Consider the following 24,542-nt stretch of genomic DNA (forward strand, 5'->3'; position numbering starts at 1 on the left):
AAGACTGCTCTGGTGAACCAACAGAGGTAGAAAGCATGTGAATTGTAAAATGCTCTATCAATGAAAGGCATTACTGAAGGGCTGGACATCTTGTGGACATTTAGTCAGTAGTAGTTGAGGGCTACAGCATCTTTGGGCTCTACTAGAAAGTGAGGAGTTTTAGTGACTCATCTCTGTGCCCCGAGCCTGTGGGTGTCAAGTGTGGAAATGGCATTTCTGAATATTTGAGGAACCCTCAGTGTCCTAGATGTCCCGTTTAAATTGCCCAGAGTAAGAGAGAAAACAGAAACACAGTTTGATTTTAAATCAAAAGTTATGATTTTATTTTTAATTTTAATACACCAGGAAAAAATATTTTTTTAATGTCGTGAAATAAGCATTTGAAAATAACAACTTCAACATTGCTGTGATTTGCTCTGTGAGGCTTATATGGGTGGGCTTCCATATGAACATAGGCTCTGAGGTCCCCAAGAAGCTGAATCTTCCAGTGGTTTTCAAGATAGCAGCAAGCAACCTCCTGCCTGAATATGCCTAGACAGGCAGACTTGTTTGAAACGAGTATGACCAGGGAGGACTATTAGGCTACTTCTGCAGCCTTCTTGGTTTTTGTCGATGGAAATAAAGTCTCAAGTGCTACTAAGCATTGGGAAAGTAACAGCATTTAAATACCAACGTGAGTCAGAACCCTTCATGGCCGGCCCGAATGGGTTATAAATGTGGCTTGACCCCGACTTATGGGACCAGTTCTTAATTTAACCAGTTACTTCAGAAGAGGTTATCACAATGCAGTGTTGGTTTGGATGTGTAGTGAAATATATTTTACTGTGAGACTTCTGCCTGCCCAGCCTAAAATCAAAGTGCCACTTTCAAGATCTCCCAAGCCCCACTCAGGAACGTGCTCCCACTGTCCATACAACTTCTAGAACAACTTCCACATCACTTCCTTTAAAAAGTGTCATTCGGGAGGAAGGGAAGCCTGAGAATTCCCCCCTGCCATCTGTGAGCCCTGAATTGTCAAAGTCTCTGAGGATGAGGAAAGCAACTTGATGATTCAACAGGTTTGTGTATGTTCTTCAATGCTCTGTGCATGTGCACTGTACCGGCCTCTTTAGCTATGAGTTGTGCCATATGGCTTGCAGATGTTTATAACTGGAGTCTGTCACAACAGCATTCAAGAAAATGCTGTGACTGCACTGACACTTGTTTTGTGTAAGTCTCGGATACCAGCATACAGAGGCTGTTGCTCACGGGCAAACTGGGACCTACCCCTTCATACTGATTGTCGGAACAAAATAGAGCATTGTGATTTCATCAGCTCTCACTTTAATGTGTATACACCACTGGCCAAATGTGGTGGTGGATCTTGGCAAAGTCTCTTCCTGATAGCAATGAGTCTGAGGCACAAAGAATCAGGTGTTGTATAGAAAAGACAAAGAACGATGTTTTGAAAGCTGTGGGAGACAATGACTCACAGCATGAACATAGGCTTTCCGATCATCCTAAATTGAGAGCAGGGTATTTATTATCGAAAACAGAGACTGGAGAAAGACACTACATTTGACTATTGGGACGTTCTGGGTGCTTATAAAATTTTGACATGATATTATTTTTCATGATGGAAACTTTTAAGGAAATAAGTGTCTACAAGAGGTGGACATGGACCATGCTTATACAACTTAAAGCTCTGAACTCTGAGAGGCAAAGTCTATTTGTTCTCCACTCTCCTCACAGCCTCTTGAATCAGACCTTGGCCAATCCAGTTACTCTGTTAAAGAATCATTAAGGAAACCAAAAAAAAAAAAAAAAAAAAAGTCCTCAGAATGTGCCCTAGCTGCCTCAGTTGTGTGACACACACATGGTCTCTGAGTAGAGGCTGTACTATCAGAATAAAGAAAAAATAGGAACCTGAGCATCTTGTCTCTCCCAGGTAATTCAGAATCTGGGACTATGGCCTGACTTCTGGAACATTCTACTCTAGCATCACTCTACTCTAGGAGCTTTGTTACTCCAATGTGACAGGCTTTACCTTATGAAGATGCTACATATGATTAAAAAAAAATTCTCGGCCAGGCATGGTGGCTCATGCCTATAATCACAGCACTTTGGGAGACCAAGGCGGGTGGATCCCTTGAGGTCAGGAGTTCGAGACCAGCCTGGCCAACATGGTGAAACCCTGCCTCTACTAAAAATACAAAAATTAGCTGGGTGTGGTGGTGGGTGCCTGTAACCTCAGCTATTTGGGAGGCTGAGGCAGGAGAATTGCTGGAACCCAGGAGGCAGAGGCTGCAGTGAGTCTAGATCGCGCCACTGCACTCAAGCCTGGGCAACAACAGCAAGAATCCATCTCAAAAAAAAAAAAAAAAAAAAAAAAAAAAAAAGACATTCTGTGGGTCTCTTTATGTTCTCCTAGGTTCCCACTGTCTTTCCCACCAATTCTACAAAACCCACTCATGAAATTTCTAACTCAGTCTAGACACATTAGTCTCTTTTCTAATCAGTTTCTTTACGTAAGCAGAGAGGTGGAGAAGCGAGGGGATATAATCAAGCCTTTCTTTTCCTTCTAGCACTGTACATGTAAAGTATTCCCTCTTCTCCCCTTACTTTTGTAGTGGAGCATAATTAGAAGGATGGGAGTAAGTGACTTCGAATAACCACCTCAGTCCGTGGTTTTAATTTGGTACTTTGGCCTTGCGTTAGATGCAATATGGTAGTTACTCTTTTCCCATAAGCAAGACTAGAAAGTCCACATAAACCCCCTGCTTTATGAATAGAGCACTTCTCACTAGAACTTCATTGCAAACTCATGGACTTGCCTTGATGCTCAGACCTAGTGTATGAAATCGTGTGTGTATGAAACAAAGGATTTTTTTTAGTCCAAGAACAATGTTTTCACCATAGTAGGATTGGGATGCAGTGGAAAATCTTCACTAGAAAGATACTCTATTGCAGCATAGTGGGGCAGGTATAAAAACTTGCCTGCCCAAGTTTTTCTGGAATGTTAACTGACAGCAGTCAATTCTCTGGTAGGTTTCAGATTTGTCATGGGCCAGTGATCCAGCCTCATATCTTGATATGATTAAAGTGGCTAAGCTGAGATGTTAAAAAGTGTATTGAACCTATACTACCAAAATTTTGTTTTGTTTTGTTTTTTAAAAAACGTGGCTTTTTTCCTCCCATGATAAACATTGGAAATGCCTTTAGATATATTTAGCTAATTTTAAAACTATTAAGACATTCACCCTGTAAACAAAAATTCCAAATTATTTTACAAGTAAAGACAAACAAACATGAACCTAATACCAAAATGAAAGTGCTTTGGAAGCATCATTTAGAGTCTTCTTAAGGTTTATGCTCACTTCCGTATTCTAACCTGCATTAAGAGATCTGCGATAAATCACTCAATTAAATAATTAAATCAACCAGATGAGCCTCCAATGGGTCCTTCAATTAAACTCAAGTCAACTGTTATGTGGCCTTCTCCTCATTTTAATTATTCTCATTTTCCGTTATAAGGAAAAAAGGCTTATTGCACGGTATCATGTATTTGCGAAGCTCAAAATAACATTTGCATCCTAAGCATCTATTAGCTCTTATAAAAGGACCTGTCTTTTCAGCTCATGTCAGATTTTGCATAATTTATAGTACATTCCTCCATCAGTTGTGTCTCATCTATGAACCAAAATCAAGACATTATAGACTGCTCACAATCATTTAACATAGATGTAACAGCTTTCCTCCCCTGCACTGCCCCCCACTCCCCATTTCTTCCAGTCATGACTTGGTTTGCATGGATTCTTTGTTCACTGCTCAAACCATTCACACAGAATGGAATAAAACTTTATTCTTTTTAAATTCCACACATAAATGAGATGCTGAAAAAGCCCTTGCCATCTCTGACAGAAAAGCAGAGCAGCTCTGTTTCATGAACGACAGCACAATTAAAGCTAAAATAATATAAAAATAATTCGAAAAAGTCCCTTTTACTGTACACTCTCAAAGCAAGAAAGAGAAACAACAGTTTTGTTTTTTTTCTGCTAGCCAGAAAATGTGTTTCTATTCATTTGGGCTTTGAAGTTCAGTGTACCCCACATCTGTGTGTCTGTGTGTATGCGTGGCTATGTGCGTGTAATCTATGCAGTGTGGAAGCCCCTAATCTTTTCATCTAGTTTGCCTAATCATTAAGCTACTTAACCAATTATAATACTATTATGTCACATTGAACAACTTTACATAATTGCTTCTTTGAAATACTAGGAACATTAACACATGTATTTGGCTTGTAAAGGACTGAAATATTACAGATAATATTATCCAGCTTTTTTTTTTCTTAAAGAATATGGCTCTTAATAAATTGATTTTGAGTTCCAGAGCTAAAGTCCCTTTTAAAACATTTCTGAAGCTGACTTGAAGCAAGATGAATATCTTCTGATTTGGCCAAAGATATGACAAGTATTTCATATCACTTAAAATTTGAGGGATAAGTGTGTAGGGGGCCCTTTGTTGTCAACTGTTTTCAGCCAAACTTGCCTTGAAGTTTGTTGTAGTATTGCCACTCAGCCAGCAGAGGGCACTTTAAACACCTTTACATTGCTTGGGGAGCAAATGTGGATGATGCAGAAACACAGTGTTCCCCCAATATCAGGAACAGCCCTGTGATTTCCTTTTGGAATGCACAAAAATATCGAAAATATGCGCTATACTGTGGGGTTTCATTTGGAAAGTTGTGAGTGTGTGTGAAGTCAAACAGGGAGGGGCATACACACCATCTGTCTCCGAATTGATCTTCGGCTCACCTCTTTTCCCACTGCCTTTCTCCCTTTTCCAGCTCACAGTGGTCCTGGGCTGGGCCTTTTTACAAATACTACAGAACCCGTTTTCACATTGTTTTGTTGAGTGTTTATCTTTTTCAATTCTGTATTTACTCTTCTGTTCAAAAGCCTGGGGCAACTGAACAAAAGGATAATGCTTCATATCTCATTTAAGAGTAGAAATTACAGTTCAACTATCAGAAATGCTCTAGGATGGAGCTGCCCCCATGGGACCTGGGCTGCACTGTTTCCATCCTCCCAGGAAGAATCCTGGGGAAGTATTCGCCCCCTTTGGTTTTGGCAAACTCACTAGCCTGAGGCTACGCAGTGAAGATGAAGTTAGTTGAAATATAGTTGTTTACATCTGTTTTCATAAGGATGATTAAGACATCTTTTCTCATGGGGTCTACAGCAGCTGGCATTTCTTAAAAAGGCTTTAGTTTCTGCAAAAGCATTATTGTTCTAGATATACACCCTGTGTCTTTCATTTTTATCTTTTCTATTGGCTCCAGTTTAGTGTCCATAAAGTTAGAAAGGATTGTGTGTGTTGTGCTCGCACAGTTTCTAGAGTAAAAATCTTTCATCTTACAGAAATGTGACACTTAGTAAATACATTTTTTTTCCTGTGTGTTAATAGCCTTTGTTTGCCTTTGATTAGTCTCCTCTGCTTCTGGCTTGCTTTTGTTCTCCCTTGTCCTAGAGTTGACAGATAAAGAGGGAATGGGGTCTTCCAGCAGCAGTGCTTGGAGATGGAGGTGCACTCAGTGAGTCCTCACCCTAAAAGGATCATAAACTTACTGGGTTAAATCAACCTAATTATCCCTAAGCTGCCTTGGGTTTTGTGTTTGCTCGTATTTTGTTTTGTTTTAGCTGCACCACGTGTGATTCCTTGTGCCATTTTCTTTTGTCTATTATTTTTCTTGATGACCCTGAGCTATGGCTTCCTCCTCAGTTCCAACACTATTCAGCTTTCGTTGTTTTCCTCATTTTGCCGATGTAGGCCTCAAAGAAGAAATGGCAGAAGAGCACAAGGTAGCTGAGGTACATGAGCGAGGACCAGAAGATGTTCTGAAAGTGAGAGTGACACTGGTCATGCTGCATCCAGCAGAAGACCAGGTAGTTAACCACACAGCCCATCAGCATCTGAGTGATCTGGGACAAGGTGATGAACATGGCAAACTTCCGGGAGACTCGGAAACCTGCCGCCCGCAAGGCATAGTAAGAGTACATCACGGCGTGCACGCCATAGTTCATAGTCATGAACCAACCTCCCCCGGCAACCATGTCTTTGTAGGAGTACCAAGAGTACAGGAGCACAGTGATGTGGTGATACCAGTGCAGGAAGATCAGCTTCTGCTTCCTCAGAATAATGAATATTGTATCTCCTGAAAGACAAAGAGGAAGAAGGTACGTGAGATCCTTGACCACCCATAATGATGACTTACAGTTTTGTAAGAGGGTAGACATCCTGAGCTAGGACTGGAGAGTTACATGGACTGGATTAGAACCCTGAACTGGTACTTACTAGCTCTGTGACCCTGGACAAGTTACTTATCCTCACTATTTCTAGTTTCCTCATCTATATAAATGGTGATAATTTAAAAGAGTAGCATGGGATTGCCTGAGGATGAAGTAGGATAATCAGCATGGCCCTCTTCACACACAGTAGGTAAGCAGCAAATGTTTCTTTCAAGGTATCTCACACAAAATCTTATCCATCATTGATCTGGAAGGGACATTCACAACTATGTTGCCAACTCCCAACTCAACTATACATTTTAGGAAATACCACCTGGAGGGGACTGATGACTTGTCTTAGATTATTTATCAATTAAAAGAAGCAGACTGGAAGTCAAGTGCCCAGCAAAATGTTCTAAGGCTTCTCTAGAGTAGTAAAACCATAACTTTTCTTTGGTACATGATAAAAGGTACCCCTCAAACACATATCTTTGTGAGCTCCCTAAATTACAAAGCCTTGCCAAATGGCAGTGAGAAAAGTAAAATCTAAACAAAAGATAGACAGAAAAAGGGAGACAAAAATCCTCTTCTATACATTTGCTGACAAGGGTAGTAGGAATATTTTATACCAGTGAATCAAGTGAGGAGAAATTGAAAACAACAGTTTTCATTTTATAGAATTAACTGAAAAGATTTCCAGGATCTATCAAAATTTTGTCTAACAATATCCCTTTGAAGGAAAAGACCATAGCTTCTGAGGCAGGGAATTTATATTATGAAAGCTAGAATTATGCTGAGGTGGGTAGATGCTATGTATCTGCAATGCTTCACTGAAAAGTCTCAGGGCTCTGAAAATAGACTGTAGGAACATTTATGTAAAATTGGATGAAGAGCAAGCCCAGTGAAAAATACACCCAATTACATTAGCGAGTAAGAAAATAAGGGAAGATATACTAGGATGTGTGACAGAAACAGGCTAATGCAGGTGAATGTGTCTTTCTCCTTCCTGTCTCAATGGTTATGAGACATGGGAAATATCAACATCCTTCATGACCTTTGGTGAACTCAAACCTGGCTTCTTTCTATGTAAAAAGCAAAAGCTGGAAGGTTCTTTTAATTATTTGTTTTTGAGACAGGGTCTTGCCCTGTCACCTACGTGCCATCACAGATCACTTGATCTCCTGGGCTCAAGTGATCCTCCCACTGCAGCCTGAGGAGTAGCTGGGACTGCAGGCATGTGCCACCACGCCCAGCTGATTTAAAAAAACTTTTTTAGTAGAGATGAGGTCTTGAACTCCTGAGCTCAAGCTATCCGCTGGCCTTGGCCTCCTAAAGTGCTGGGACTATAGGCGTGAGCCACCGTGCCCAGCCCTGGTTCTTCTTCTTCTTCTGAAATTTAATTAAGCGCAAAAAAAAAAAAAAAAAAACTAGTACTTATTCCTAACTTATCCCTCATGTGCTTCACAGATGGCCTAAAACGCTTGCACTCAGCAAGGTCAAAGAATGCAAAGGATGCTGGACTATGGGGAAAGACTTCTAAGGTTCTAATGGCAGTGGCTGGAAAGATACAGGTGGTGCCCCATTCCATTCATTAGGAGAGCTATTAGTTTATTTTCCTACTGAACTGTTAAACACTATTATTTCATATTTGTTTACAATAGAAAAAGAAAGTTGGCCAGGTGTGGTGGCTCACGCCTGTCATCCCAGCACTTTGGGAGGCGAAGGCGGGGGGATCACCTGAGGTCAGGAGTTCGAGACCAGCCTGGCCAACATGGTGAAACCCCATCTCTACTAAAAATACAGAAATTAGCCTGGCACAGTGGCTCACACCTGTAATCCCAGCACTTTGGGAGCCCGAGGTGGGCAGATCACGAGGGCAGGAGATCAAGACCATCCTGGCTAACACGGTGAAACCCCGTCTCTACTATAAAATTAAAAAAATATCCAGGTGTGGTGGTGGGTGCCTGTGGTTCCAGCTACTCTGGAGGCTGAGGCAGGAGAATGGCATGAACCCGGGAGGCGGAGTTTGCAGTGAGCCGAGATGGTGCCACTACACTCTAGCCTGGGTGAGAGAGTGAGACTCTGTCTCAAAAAAAGAAAAAAAAATTAGCTGGGCATGATGGCAGGCACCTGTAATCCCAGCTACTCAGGAGGCTGAGGCAGGAGAATCACTTGAACCTGGGAGGCGGAGGTTGCAGCGAGCCAAGATCATGCCATTGCACTCTAGGCCTGGGCAACAGGGCGAGACTCCATCTCAAAAAATAAATTAATTAAATAAATAGGAAAGTTGTCAGTTGTTATATTTCTGAACCTACTATCAAATTTTTGTTGAAGTCATCTTCTCTCTTGCAAGATGCCAGATTTTTATGGTGTCTATAAATGTCAGGCAGACTGATAATGATGGATGATGATGGTAACCCTCATATATATACTTAAGGGACAAAACTGGTGTCAGGAGACCCGGGGTCTACTTTTCAGTGTTAAACTGTGCTATTTTTGTATGCCTGTCAGAGATCCACCATTTCTGTATAAGTACTACTCTGTTCCTGCAATCCCTCTGTGGACCATAACGCAGACACAATCAATTCCAGCTACCTTTGTTCATAGTGTAAAGAAGGTAGATGTCCAAGAAACTGTATGTTTAAAACAAATTTAGTCATTCATAATTGAATAGATGCTTTTATGAGTCTCTTAGCATTAACTAAAATATAAACCCCTAGACAGTTCCAAACACATCAAAATAAATTTGTCAAAGTAATATGCATTTCATCCTAATTCTTTAGTTTAACTCTATCATCGCTTTTATATTAAAATTTTGTTGTCTAAAGAATGATTAAGAAAAACCATATTAGAATGGGCTAGTGTGGGATGGAAAGTGGAAGGTACAGTTCTGGAGTTAAGAATGGCTTTGTGTTTCTCCTGTCTGGAGGTGAGGGTATATCTCAGGTTTATCTGAGACACACTGGGTGTTTCTAGTTACTTTAGGGAGGGGAGTGGAGTGGAGGGTAGGAGGGCGGAAAAACATGTCCCGAAATCTCAAGGACAAAATAAATTTAAATTTGCTTAGGAGTTTTTTCCAGAACACATATGCAGGATGGTGGGTGCAGGAAAGAAATCGATCATCTCGCAGCAATGGCTCTGGAGCTGATCAGTGACACCATTCAACGCCCTATCAGTGTTACTATCCCCCAGACTGCTGACCCAATGAGTGGTAGTTTCCCTCAGGCAGGGGGAAACTGGTGGGGCTCCAGAAGAGCTAACCAAGTCCTCTCACGGTCTTGGATATGGCAGCTGAGATGCATCAGTCACGCCACTCTGGCAGGTACAAATTATTTTTCCTCTGGGGAAACCACATAATGTCACGTTTAATTTGTCATGAGCCAGAATCATGCCAAGTCATGGTAATTTCAGGCTTTCCAGAAGCTATAGAGTGACCCAGAAATGTTAACTATCAGAGGGACTGTGTATTTGAGTTGGTCAATCAATCTTTCTTGTTCAAATGCCCTGTTGGCATAATGGGAAGGATGTTGGCCAAGTACAAGCAATGGGACTTTAGACTCTCGAACGTTTCGGTCACGTCATTTTAGCTACCTCCTGGCTCATGTTCTCTGTATCATGATTTCTCTAACCTTTGGCCCAACTATTTTCATTCAAGAGACAGCTTTCAGGCAGGGCATGTTGTTCCTTATACCCAAGTGTCCCTTCTTAACTACACCTTTGCAGCTGCAGGAAAAGCAACAAGCATTTGGAAATCCCCAGGGTGTTCTTGGCCACCAAGAGACACAGAGAGGCTACTCTGTGTGTGTGGTTTGTCACACACAGCTGAGTCCCTCTTCCCAGAGCTAGCTAGAGTGCTGCTGAGTCAGAGCTTCAAAAACAATGACATGCTCAACTGAGCAAGGACCTGGGCTCAGAGCAGATGTTTCCAAGTTTTAACAAAACAAAATCTCAGCAGGTTTTAATATAATCCAAATAGTAGGTGCTCAAAAGATTTGGCACACAAAGCAGGTTAGTGGCTCTTTTCCTCTCACTTGTTCTAGTGGCCTACAACCCCATAATTCACTGAAATGAGCTCACGGTTTTCTGCTGAAACAGAAAGGTCTTCTTGCTATTTATTAAGAGTTTAGTGAAGGGGGAGTTATAGTGTGGAATGAGTAGCATTTCAGTTGGAGAATATGCAAAAGTTCTGGAAGTTGGTGGAGTGATGGTTGCTCAACAATCTGAATAATATGTGTATTTTACTGCAATTTAAAACAAGAGTTTGAGTTTGTGGGAGCTGGGGGGGATACAGTTTCAGTACCATACATGGAAGAACTGTTTTTTTTCTCACTAGATCTTTTCCTTTTGGTGCTCATAAAGAGTCCAGAATCTTAGAATATTGAAAGGTAAAATTTGGGACCTAAAAATAAGAAAAGTTCTAAATAATCCAAATGGGTAAATCTCTCTTAATTAAATAGTAGTGACAAGATTTTCCAACTGCAAAAACTGGAAAGAAATTTAACCTCCAAAATGCATGGGAAAAAAAAGTCATCCAGGCAAACATGTTGACTACATAAAGACCTAGGTCTGCTTGTCTTGGAGACACTTGCACTGATTTCGGACCTGTTTTGAGTCAGAGGTTTACCTCTGAATGGCCATTGTCAGAGGAGCTCCAGAGTATTTGAAGAACAATATCCCATATTTTAAAATGTTAAAAAAAAAGGTATTCAGGACATGAAAAATATCTCTATAAAGGGTTTGAAACTGTATGAAGAATTTGTGCTACTAATTAGCCTCGTTAAAGAACTATGTCAAGATTAGAATATTATTTTTCCCAACACTTCAATCTCATATTTTAACTGCATCGATTATTGGATAATCCACAAAGGACTACTACAAATTATTGTGATGAATGAGCCCTTTCCAGGGAAAGGGATTATCATGCCAGCAGCACACCACTCCTGTTGACTGCAAATAGGAGACTGACTATGGCTCCTTTGGGGCTCAAGAGGGAACACTGCGTTCAGTTACAATGTCCGCTATGAGGCTGAGGGGAGTGGACATTTGGGCCTGGATTAAATTAATACAGGTGACATTAACATCATCAGCATCAACACAACCAGGATAGAAGATGAAAATATGAATACCTCTGGGTGCTACACTAATAGGTCTTCTATAGGAATCCTAAAAGTCAGGAGGACAGAGAGCATAGGTCTGATTATGTCTTTAGAGGAAATTAATCACTACAGATAGTTTGAGGTGGCATTTCAATAAATTATTCCTCCAAAAGGTAGAAAGGACTATGTTTGTTCTCAAGCACCTCAAATACAGCTGAATATAACTCAGAACACAACACAATTAGTCCTTGCAGGGAAAAGGCGTTTCTAGAAGAAAACACTGAGGCTGCTTTTTTTTGCGATCTGAGGCTTAAAGGTCAGAAGTCCAGTCTCCAGCCATAGTCCAGTCTCCTACTTGCATCCTACTGGCATGATTATTTCTTATTAAAAAAAAATTGCGGGGGGGAAGTAGTAAAAGGTAGAAACTGTTGAAGTGTTCAGGGGTAGCATTCAAGGGAAATCACGTTTCATGCATTTACTACATTTATGTAGCTGTAGTCAGACCTTTGTCAAAAAAGATAGGGGATTAATAAGGTTATTAAATAGCATAAAAGTCAGAGGGATATATTTCTCAACTAAAATAATTCAAACTTTAATAACATGTAATTTTATTTTAAAGAAAAAAAGCCACAGCCGGGCACAGTGGCTCACGCCTATAATTCCAGCACTTTGGGAGGCCGAGGCGGGCTGATTACCTGAGGTCAGGAGTTCAAGTCCAGCCTGGCCAACATGGTGAAACCCTGTCTCTACTAAAAATACAAAAATTAGCCGGGTGTAGTGGCACACACCTGTAATCCCAGCTACTCAGGAGGCTGAGGCATGAGAATCATTTGAACCCAGGATACGGAGGTTGCAGTGAGCCAAGATCTCGCCACTACACTCCAGCCTGGGCAGCAGAGTAAGACTCTGTCTCAGGAAAAAAAAAAAAAAAAATCACAAAACCCCAAGAGCAAAGAATACATGCTCACACTCTCAGATCAACCCCAGTTTGAGAACAAGTGCTCTGATTCAGAAACTCTACGAATCAAAGCAAATCAAAATATTCTCATATAATTTTAAAATTCCCAGAAATACCTCTTCAGATTTTTCAGGCATTGTCTGTAAATCCAGGGTGAAAACCACTTCTCTAGCCTATGACTTCATACCTAGTGGTACCAATACCTCCTGGGGCCTGGTTCATAAAATCTGTATTGTAAAATTCCTTTTAGATAAAGTTGCCATTCTATTTCAGCCGGTGCTTAACAGAAATGCACTGAATGAATGACTGAATGAATCCACACTAATGCATTTTACCCTGAGACCGTTTTCATAGGATCCATGTGTATAGGCGTCTGTGTGTGTGTGGGGGGGGTGTGTGTGTGGGGGGGGTGCAGGTGTGCACATGCATGCGGTAGTTATCTAGTTATTTTGGACTATCTTTGTACCTCTGCCTCTCTTAGGAAAGGTTTTCAGGAAAAATTTTCTTCTGTTGTTCTTCCCTTGTTTTTGACCTGGGAAGGCAATAGCTCAAACCAATTGTCATCTACTTGTCAACAGCAGGTTTCTGGCTTCCAGTGGAAGGTGGCTGGGTTGCTGGCCTACACACATCAGACACTTCCCATTCTATCTGAATAGACACGGGGCGTGAACAAGGGGCACCTTACAGAAGACTGCTCATAGCTTATATTGCAGGTGGTTTGTAAGGAAAGTACAACACCGAACTCCCTTTTTAGGAGAAACAGGAAAGGTGACAATACATATTAGGTTGGTGCAAAAATCGCAATTGATATCTTTTGAACTAAATAGGTATAATTCTTAATTGCAGGTAAAAAAAACTCAGAACCCCAGAGGTGACCAGTTTTGCCTTACCAGTTTGTACCTGTACAATCTGTACCAGTTTGCTAGCATTACTCATGGAGGTACTCAGAGCTTACTGTCACCACTAGATCTCTGTGTAAATAAAGACATCTTCCTGGAAAACTGTGCCCACATCAACTCCTTGACTTTACTATTTCTGCTAACTTGTGCTACACTTACATTCAAGGGTTGAGGGGAAAATTATAGAAATCTACAAATACATTTTCTTGTATTGTATGTGGCACATATACACCATGGAATACTATGCAGCCATAAAAAATGAGGAGTTCATGTCCTTTGTAGGGACATGGATGAAACTGGAAACCATCATTCTCAGTAAACTATCGCAAGGACAAAAAACCAAACACCGCATGTTCTCACTCATAGGTGGGAATTGAACAATGAGAACTCATGGACACAGGAAGGGGAACATCACACTCCGGGGACTGTTGTGGGGTGGGGGGAGGGGGGAGGGACAGCATTAGGAGATATACCTAATGCTAAATGATGAGTTAATGGGTGCAGCACACCAACATGGCACATGGATACATATGTAACAAACCTGCACATTGTGCACACGTACCCTAAAACTTAAAGTATAATAATAATAATTTAAAAAAACAAAAATAAATAAATAAAAGTAAAAAAAAACTTAAACTTATAATAGAGTTATGATCAATTTAAAGATGAACTCAGTGAATTAAATAGTAAGTAAAGAAGAAACTAATTTTGATATTTCCCAAAGAGGCTAGGTTAATGTCTAATTGAGATGATGTATTTTCATACCTTTGCTTTTCAAATTTTACAACAGTATATTGATTTAGAATTTTCCCTGAACATTAAGTCAAATCCATTTTTTCCTACTTTCTCAATGCAGAAATATTCCTAATTCTGAAATTAGCATTTTTAATATGTAAGTTCATACTGATTCTAACTACAACTTTTTAAAAGGTCCAACAGCTAGTATCCTGTGTGATTATTTCTCATTATTCATCCATTTCCATGGATAAACTTAAACTGTTATCACATGTCTATTTGTGTATTTAGAAGTTCACTGATAAAAGAAAAACAAAATCAAACAAAACAAAAAACTAAAATTACGATGTGGGTTATAAAAATTGCTTGGTGTGTTTATCTGAAGTATAACTTGTCTCACGTAGATTTCAATATATTTCTTGCATAGAAAGCATATAAATCAGGCATTATTGATTTTTTACTTTTTGTGAATGCATAACAATAATTTTCTTTTATTTTTTATTTGGATAGTTTGGGACAGGTTTTGTGTTTGTGCATGTTTTATTTTTTATCTAATGAACTATATAGCTAATAATTGGTAATATTTGACATCTTTTTCAGTGCTGTTCTTTTTCATTATTCTTCAAAATAAGCCTTTTTTTTCTGTTCCAAAGCTTATCTGGACGGTATATTATTCTTTTTTAAAGTGGCATGGTTTATTTGGATTCAGTTTTGAAACTTACTTATGTTTTCACTTCTCAATTTAGCCTTCATGTATTTTCCATTCCTAATTCTAGCTCATTTTATCACAGATTCAAAATATATATTTTACTGAATGCTGAAAAAAAAAAGAAATCTACAAATACAGCCTGTATTTTCTATTAATTTCTAGAAGGTAAATTACATTCCCCTTCCCTAAGGCCAGTCTTGATGATTAAAATCAAACACCACCAGAGACCAACCCTCAGCATTTGTTAATGACAACATGAGGGTCCCCAAATGAAAAGCTTAATTTCTAATCTGAATCCTAACTCTACAGATGAAAGTATGCTCAGATACAGGACTTGGAAATAGCTGTGTTGCTCTTTTTTTCCCCCATATTTTAATATTAGCTCAGCTCAGTGGGACTTTTAAAGGGGGCTGTGTACATTTTATAAGTCCCTGGAGGTATATTTTTAGTAAAGCTCGAAAATCAGCATGTTCAGTATAAACTGTCTACTCTTAATATGCACAATGTAAAATTATTTAAAAGGAAAGAGGGAGCGAACAATAAAAAGTAGAAGTCAGGCAGGAACTCAAATTCATTCATTGTAACTTTCCTGCAACCAACAAAATAGGACCTTCAAAATGTTTCTTTGCTCACTAAATAAATATCGTGGATACGTTGCTACAAAGAGAGGGAGAGGAAATGGAAGAAGATACTCACCTAGTTCGGGTGCTTTGCTTAGCACAAATGCATAAGCCCAGAATTTGCTGACAGGTCCATTGTAAAAACCCTGGTCACAAACTGACTGCTTCAGGCCTTTGGTCATCAAAATGTACACCATATAAGCACCAGTTCGAAGAGCACCGAATATACTTCATAATGAAAAGAGAAAAGAAACAGCATTTAGGAAAATAGTTTCACTTCTCACATTAACCATACTTAGAAGACTGGTTGGCCACTGGCAGGAAATAGGCATAAGAATCATAATTATTTGTGTTTCCTTGAAAGCATCTTAAAATGTTCTGTAAACAAGAGCTAATACAATGACTCAAGCGCTTTATTCTGAAACCATCCATATATGATACTACTTCCTCTTCATCAATGTTCCAAAAAGAGGTCATGAAAAAGGGTAATAGATTCAGAGCAGGATCTCATGAAGAATGCTGGCGACTTCTGAGTTTCAGCTTGGGAACTATTCCTTGGAGAGCAGGTGGGTGTGGCTGCAAACTCTTGGAATTACCTCAATTTTGCCCTGTGCCCAATCATTCTCCAAGTTCCACTGGCTCTATTTCCTGAAAACCTGTTTATCTCTTTAGGCAAACTTTTCCTCTACCTCTGGACTCGCCTTACCAGCCCAGGCTTTTTGGGCCCTCCTTGGATTTCTCCAACAGTCTCCAAATCGCTTTCTACTGTCTGATCCATCTTTCTCAGAGATGTCAGAATGAGACTGCTTCAAAAGCTTAGCTCTGTCACCTCCTCCAGGAAGCCCATTCAGGCAGAGATAAGTGCTCACTCCCTGAGCTCCCTAGCACCAGTGTTGTGCTAATACCACCCCAACACTGCTCTTCAATGCCCCGCGATGTGTTTATCTCCACATAGGCACAGGTGCTCAATAAAGATTGTTGAAAAAGTGAGATTGTTGAAAAAGTGAAGAAAAAATAAACAATTTTTTTTAAATCAAGGAACTGGTAAGGAAACAGGAAGTTCTGGAACACATTAGGCTCAAGAAACACAAACTGCCATGGGAAAGCACTTGGTAATGGGAAAAAGCAGCCGCTATTACGAAGTGAGCCCCTTAAATGTGTGTCCCAGAGTGTGTGAACCATGCCTGGGACTGAAAGGAGAGCTGGCTGACCATGTGGGGAAGATGGGCCTGCCTAGCCTTTTCTGCCCAAAAGGGCAGCATCTTACTCTAGAAGTCAGTTGAGAGATCAATGAATGAACAACTGTTGAATTGGGAAATGGAGCCTTCTTTTCTCCTCAGAGGCACTGTTTTTTATTTAAAATATCTTACAGTTGCTCTAGAATAAATCATTCCACTAGGCTAACCTGTCCAGAAAGCATGCATCTGCCAACCAGAACTAAAGGTCAACTTTGTACAGAATCAAAAATAATGAAGTTTAATTCCTGGCAATTCTCTATTAAGTTGGGTCTTTGTAAGTAGCTTCCCTAAACGTATGAAGACTCCATCAAATGGTGTTACTCTTTCCAGTATATGAAATTGTCCTGCAGAGGATTACTGTCATTTTACAGATATAGATCCTGTTTAATACTTCAATGGTTTTTCTCTGCACTTAAAATAAAAACCTCAACTCCTTTATCAGGACCGACAAGGCCTCTCTGCACTGCCTCTCTCTCCCCATTCTCCACTCTCACCTCCTGCCATTCTCTTCTTGCTCACTGTGAGTCAATCACTCCAGCACTTTCAGACACTTTCAGTTTTCTGCCTCAAGACCTTTGCATTTCTCCCCTGTTCGTAACAAAACTGGCTTCTTTTTACTTTCTTAAGGAAACGTCTCCTCCCAGTGGAATGACCTAAGTCTCTATAGTCCATTATCTGTCCTAATTTGGGGATGAAGGGTTGATTTCATTAGTAGCATCAAGTAATGGAGATTTTTCTGTCTTATCTGAATTTTTTTTGTGTGTACTGTCTTTCCCTCACCAAATGATGGCTTTTTTTTTTTTTTTTTTTTGAGACAGAATCTTGCTCTGTTGCACAGGCTGGAGTGCAGTGGCATGATCTCAGCTCACTGCAACCTCCGTCTCCCGGGTTCAAGTGACTCTCCTGCCTCAGCCTCCCAAGTAGCTGGGACTACAGGCATGCACCACCATGCCAGGCTAATTTTTTGTGTTTTTAGTAGAGATGGGGTTTCACTATGTTGGCCAGGCCGGTCTCAAACTCCTGACCTTGTGATCCACCCGCCTCAGCCTCCAAAAGTGCTGGGATATAGCCCAAAACCCTTCCTCTTACTCTACTTGCTGTTAGACTATGTGATTCACACATGATCAGAGTAGATCCAAAGAATATATCTTTGAAATAGTTACTATCCTTTCATCCTTTTGGGTCTCAAAAAATCATTGTTATTTTTTCCCAGTTTCTAAGGTATTCACACAAGTTCATTTATTCTTTCAATGGTCAAATATTTATTGGCATGGTTTTAGATGATGGAGTGAAAAAAAAATCATTAAGCTAACTCTGGCTAGTGAGTGGTAGTCCTAGAAGACTTCAGAGGAAGTGGTATTTGAATTAGGGGCAAATAGGTATTCACAAGTTTGAGGGCTAGGGTATGGGGAGGTCATTTCAGAGCACTGTAGAATTGAAGCTTTTGATATCATGGTGACCTACAATATTGCTGACAGCAAGTGTGTAGCACATATTATTGTCCCATATCTGGACATGTGCCTCATTCCCTAAGCTCTGAACAATAAGGCTGACTCAGAACAGAGGACAGTAGCACTTTTCAGGGAAACCGTCAGTGCCAGCCATTGGGCCCATGTGTCTGTGGGCAAAGGCGCATTGTTGGGAGGTGACAGCGCTACTGCTGGGGAGCACTGTGGGGGCTGCCCAGCCAATGGGATAATTGTTATTTGTGGGGAGCCACTAGCTCCACCCCTTACACATTTCATCCTCTGCACACTTTGGAACCAGGTGGTTTTTATCACAACAGTGTCACATTGTGACACTTTACCAAAACACACTTTAAGGTGAAGAGACTTTCCTTCCTCCCTAAGTTACATTAGCTTGAGAGGCAGCGTGATGCAGCAGGCAAATATGCTGCTGTTCTGCTACCCCTAGTCCTTACTTAGGCTCACAGCAGACATTGCTAATCAATCTCAGCAGTCTTTCTGGCCATCGCTGGACCACACATTTAAGTTCTCGGCCACTCTATGCCACTGTCAATAGATTAGAGTTGCAAATCAAACCCTTTGTACAATAGGCTCCAATCACAGTCCAATCACTTATTACTAATAGTTTTATAATTAGCCAAGTTACTGAAGTATTTTTTCCTCTGAAATGAAAATAATGTGTAACATGCAAATTCATCTTATGAATTTTTAAAAGCAATATAAGTAAGGTATTTAGTTAGCATCAAGCCTCTGATGTATAGGTGCTCAATGAAACAGTTTTCATTATATTACTCTTCTTACTCTATTACTATTTGTATTATTATTATTGCTGATTTACTTCGGCTAACCCTCAATGTTGAAAATCACTTTCCTCTCTGATCTTATCTTGTCAGGTAAGAGAGGTTAAGGTTAATTAACCCTAATTCAAAGTTAAGGAAACTGATTTACAGCTAATTCAATTTGCCACATTGATTGTTCACATTATTCCTATTGCTATGAGAATTTTTATTTATATACATTTTTTTCTTGGACAAGGGAGTCTCTAGGAGCCGAGGATGGCTGTCATTCTCGAAGTACTTCTCAGGTTTCCGGAGGCCTGCTCCTGGTGTGGTGACCCCAAGGAGGGACATCTCCTCCAGTGGGGTTGCTCTTTTGGAGCTGTCGAAGCTGGCCAGAGTCCCCAAGGGGGACAACCTAGGCAGTCCACACCTGGTGGGCTCAGTCCCCTAGTTCCTGATCCTGACTCTCATCTCCACAAAAGGTAATCAGGCACCAACTTTCCACAAGTGACAACTAGCAAGTTTACAACAGGATGTGAAATGAGCACTTTCCATAGAAAGGCTTGAAGGAGAGGCTGTTGGTATAGAAAAGCTTCTGTTTCAAGTGAAATGTATCTTTCCTTCAGATGATATAGATTATTCTAAATCTAGAGCCTCAAACAGGCTGAGGGTCTGGACCACTGTGTTGAATGAAGGCAGATGATTACTGTGTCACATGCCTTTTCCCAGCTCTATGGTCATACTTTAAAAAAAAAAGAAAAGAAAAGAAAAGAAAAAGAAATATACCATATAGGCTGGGCACGGTGGCTCATGCCTGTAATCGCAGCACTTTGGGATGCCGAGGAGGGTGGATCACCTGAGGTCAGGAGTTCGAAACCAGCCCAGCGAACATGGTGAAACCCTGTCTCTACTAAAAATACAAAAATTAGCCAGGCACGGTGGCACATGCTTGCAATCTCTGCTACTTGGGAGGCTGAGGCAGGAGAATTGCTTGAACCTGGGAAGTGGAGGTTGCAGTGAGCTGAGATCGCGCCATTGCACTCCAGCCTGGGCAACAAGAGTGAAACTCTGTCTCAAAAAAGAAAAAAAGAAAGAAAAAGAAATATCCCATACATATCATTTTTGTCAAAGCCAAATGAATCAATGGAATTGCAGAGAGCTCTGTGGAGGGAGCAGTATATGTTTCTGCTCCCTCTGCAACATCAGACACAATGCAGCAAGGAGATGAGGAGGTGGGGATCACCGTCCTGATTAGCTAAGGTGCTTTCTTCTGAAACTCCTGCACTGGGTTCCTAATCCACAAGGAGCCTGTTTCCTGATCGCTAGCTATTTGCCATGGGATGTCAGAAGGGGCCAAGAATAGCCATTATACCATTAACTCTAATACTTTGTGGGTGGGGGAGGGTACCACCTTCTATTTTGTACTGTGTACATTTCTGCATTATTTGACTATTTTTAATTTTTTTAAGTGATAAGATCTTGTTCCATTGCACAGGCTGGAGTGCAGTGGCGTAATCACAGCTCACTACAGCTTTGGCCTCAAGTGATCCTCCTGCCTCAGCTTCCCAAGTAGCTAGGATTATAGGCATGAGCCACTGTGCCTATTTAACTATTTTTAAACAAGCACATATTAGATTTTTTTTTTTTTTAAATGAAAATGGGGTCTCATCATCTTGCCCAGGCTGGTCTTGAACTCCTGGGCTCAAGCAACCCTCCTGCCACAGCCTCCCAAAGTGCTGGGATTATAGACGTGAGCTACTGCACCTGGCCTAGATTGATAATGTTTAAAAATCTACTTTAAATAGGTGCCTGGCCACAATTGATGCAATCACAATGGTACTAGCTTGTGAGGCTTTCTTAGTGAGTTTCTAGCATGACATTGACATGTAACACTAATCTCTAATCAGCCCTTGGATGACAAACTGGCATTAGGACTGGGGGAGAAAAGACTGTTTCATGTATTAAATCAACACATCCTTAACACCCACCAAGTGCCAGATATTACAGTCCTCATGAGGGAGGTTGGAGAGGGGGAGTTTCTACAGCCTATTGCAGGAGACAACAAACATGAAAATAAACAAATATATATGTATAACAAAAACAATAGAAAGAATTAGTGGCACTGAAGAGCTGAAGAGTATGTATGTGTATATGGTTGGGAGTTTCCTTTGGATATTTACATAAACAGATGTTGGAATTTTTAGAATAAAAGTTTAGAAAGCAAGTTCTTGTTTTCAGGTTTTATTTATTTTTTCTTGTATAGGTGTATGTATTGGGGTCCTTTTTAAAGATGTGTAAGAGATATAGCTAATCTTCTTTAAAACCAGGCTTTGGGCAGGGCTGGGCACAACGGCTTATGGCTGTAATCCTAGCACTTTGGAAGGTTGAGGTGGGTGGCTCGCTTGAGCCCAAGAGTTCGAAGCCAGCCTGGGCAATATGGTAAAACCCCATTTCTACAAATGTGAAAATTAGCTGGGCAAAGTGGTGCACACCTGTAGTCTCAGCTATTCGAGAGGCTGAGGTGAAAGGATTGCTTGAGTCCAGGATGTCGAACCTGCAATAAGCCATAATTGCGCCACTGCACTCCAGCCTGAGTGACAGAGTGAGACCCTTTCTCAAAACAACAACAACAGCAACAACAACAACACTTTCTAGGCTTTGACCATGACGTCTGACCATTTACCTACTTGCAAAAAGACTGAATAACTCCATATTTTAACCTTCCACTTTTATTTCCATCTGGAAGTCAAAATGGAATAGCTCAGTAATGTTAAGAATTCCAGAATTCTGCCCTGGGGGGAAAAAAGAGCCTTGGGTATAAATCATCAATACTTTATTTTCACATGAACGTCAATAGTTGATTTAAAAAAAAAAAACAATTTTACATTGTTCCCTTATTGATCTTCATCTTAAATGTAAGTTTTTTTGGAATCAAACCATAGTTTCTCAAGGATCTTTTATTCTGAAATGCCAACCACCAACAAATCTCCACCCTACTAACTCAATAACCAAAGGTACAATTACTTTCCAGTATTAGGCAATGAAAATCATACTTCTATCCTACAATCAAAGGGGGGTAGGAATGGGAAAGGAGTTGTCAAAACACAGCAACAGGTGATCCAACAGTAGCAACTCTTTATTAACATAGGAGAGGTCACTGATTTTCCTGATAACAAAACCTGAACTGCTGTTGGTCTTAGACTCTGACAGTTTCCAGAGTAGGAAAAATATCCAGTGATGCCAGAACAGGTTAAAACAAATTAATCTCAAATCCACTGTAATGCCTCTGGATTTGGGGATGATATAGGATTACAGAGCCTGTGATACAGAATTATGGCATATCCATGTCAATATCATGTCTCTATAAACAACATGCACCCCAAACTCTAAACCCTTTCCACACTTGAGAACAAGCATCTTTATTTTTATTTTATTTAAGTTCTGGGATACATGTGCAGAACGTGCAGGTTTGCTACATAGGTATACCTGTGCCATGGTGGTTTGCTGCCCCCATCAACCCGTCATCCAGGTTTTAAGCCCTGCACACATTAGGTATTTGTCCTAATGCTCTCCCTCCCCTTGCCCCCGACCCCCTGACAGGCCACAGTGTGTGATGTTCCCCTCCCTGAGTCCATGTGTTCTCACTGAGAACAGGCATCTTTAATAGACAATGTCTACTTTAATTGGTCTAGTGGTTAGCCTTAGCTACAAACATATTTTTCAATAATATAATAAGCCAAAGTGTAGATTTTCTTTTTTTGTCTAATAAATATCTAAGCAGTTAAATGGGGGCATAGGTTGTAATTTTTCTGATACTTTTCTTCCTCTACTACTTAACAATTCAGAGTGTATAACTTCACTTTACCTTTGATTACTCTGTGATCATTTCTAGGTTTGAGTCATTTATCTTGCTTGAAATCTTAGATACCTCCATTAGAAAATTTGAAAATCTCCCCAACACCTTGTGGGTCACCCACTGTTGGAACATGCATTAGTTCGTTCTCACACTGCCATAAAAAACTGCCTGAGACTGGGTAATTTATAAAGGAAAGAGTTTTAATTGACTCACAGTTCCACAGGGCTGGGGAGGCCTCAGGAGACTTACAATCATGGTGGAAGAAGAAGCAAACATGTCCTTCTTCACACAGTAGCAGAAAGGAGAAGTGCCAAGAAATGTCCTCTGACATGAAAATCGGTAAATAAATTACAATGAACATAATACAGCCATGAAATGTACCAACGATCTCTGCATCAGGTGCTGACATGAAAGAACACCAAGACGCACGATTAAGTGAAAAACGTAAGGAGCGGACAGTACCTATGGTACGATCGAATTTGTGTACATTTTTTAAAGGTTATGCATCTATGTGATTATTACTGTATTAGAATTTCATTAATCAACATATCACTTTCTTTCAGAAGCTATTAGAAAACCAACTTTAAATCCTCATTTCTAATATTTATGTCTTTCACATATTTTAAGTTGATATCTGGCGTCAAATAATCCTTGGGTTTTTTTAATTTAAAAAAATGATACTTTAAAAGTCTGAATGTTACTTAGACATTAACGCCTTTCACAGAGATCTCCTCTGAGATCTGACATGCTAGCTGGAGCTTTTAGTCTAGTGGGGAACCAGACAGTCAACTATGAAAAAAGGACAGTAATAAATAAATTAAAACTAAAATACATAAGAAAGAAAAGTATTAGATATAAAAGCTGAACTTAATTTAGAGTAGGATAAGGAAGACAGAGGACAGAGATAAGGCCTTTTTGGAGAAATAACATTTAGGCCTTGAGGCATGAAGTAACTTTCACAGCATTCTGTATCTAAAATGGTATCTAAAAATGACTAATAGTATCATATGATGATAATCTTGAACTTCTAGACTGAGAAAATGCTACATGTTGCAGTGCCAAGCCTGTCTGTGCTGAAGACATCAATGGAAGAAACAGTATGTGAGGAAAGTCTTGGAGCACAGAGAAGCTATCTTCGTGGACAGTATGATCCCCTGATAAACATAAGATGAGAGTGCACTCTGTGGCTGCTGTCTCAACTAACCACCAATTCCCCTGATAAGTCATAAAACTTCATCGCAAATAGATGTTCTGATTAAATGTTTGATAGGATCGGTTGGCTTTGATTCACTTTTGGAAGTACCTGCTTATTCCCTTAACTTGTAAACCTAAGCTTTTTAAACATAAAAAAGAAAGCTTTAAGGGTCTGAACGTTTCTTAGATAATAAGTCCCTTGCTTTTCAGAGGTCTGACATGTTGGATACTGCTCAACACTATCCTTGCATCTGGAGTGTGCAACTGGAAAAGAGCACACTTGCTCCAGTTACCTGGCCCAGCAAAGAAATGTGGGGGCCAAGTTTTAGAAACTAACCTGATAAAAACCGCCTGGCAGAGTGAGGAGTGAGGAGGGGTGGAGAGATTATAAGTAATGTCCGTGGCTCACGCCTGTAATCCCAACACTTTGGAAGGCCCAGGCAGGAGGATTGCCTGAGCTCAGGAGTTTGAGACCGGCTTGGCTAACATGGCAAAACCTGTCTCTACTAAAAACACAAAAATTAGCTGGGCGTGATGGCAGCGCCTGTAGTCCCAGCTAATCAGGAGGCTGAGGCTGGAACTGGGAGGCAGAGGTTGCAGAGAGCCAAGATTGTGCCACTGCACTCCAGCCTGGGTGACAGAGCAAGACTCTGTCTCCAAATAATAATAATAATAACGATGATGATAATAATAATAATAATAATGGGGGCAATTGGTACCGTAATG

At 40.4% G+C, this 24,542-nt stretch overlaps 1 protein-coding gene across 1 annotated transcript in view; it reads right to left on the reverse strand.

Annotated features, from left to right (window-relative positions):
• Window positions 1-294: 294 nt before the first annotated feature.
• The window catches only part of ELOVL6 (ELOVL fatty acid elongase 6), a 162,077-nt gene continuing 137,829 nt past the window's right edge, over window positions 295-24,542 (reverse strand). Inside the window, exons 4-5 of the mRNA XM_032145440.1 lie at window positions 15,360-15,511; window positions 295-6,193 (exon numbers count right to left, since the gene is read on the reverse strand). Of these exons, the coding sequence (XP_032001331.1) occupies window positions 5,769-6,193; window positions 15,360-15,511 (577 nt within the window). The 3' untranslated portion in view covers window positions 295-5,768. The remainder of the gene's footprint in view (window positions 6,194-15,359; window positions 15,512-24,542) is intronic.

Source organism: Hylobates moloch, unplaced genomic scaffold (genome assembly GCF_009828535.3).
Source record: "Hylobates moloch isolate HMO894 unplaced genomic scaffold, HMol_V3 SCAFFOLD_3, whole genome shotgun sequence".
In the NCBI taxonomy this organism is placed as follows: domain Eukaryota; kingdom Metazoa; phylum Chordata; class Mammalia; order Primates; family Hylobatidae; genus Hylobates; species Hylobates moloch.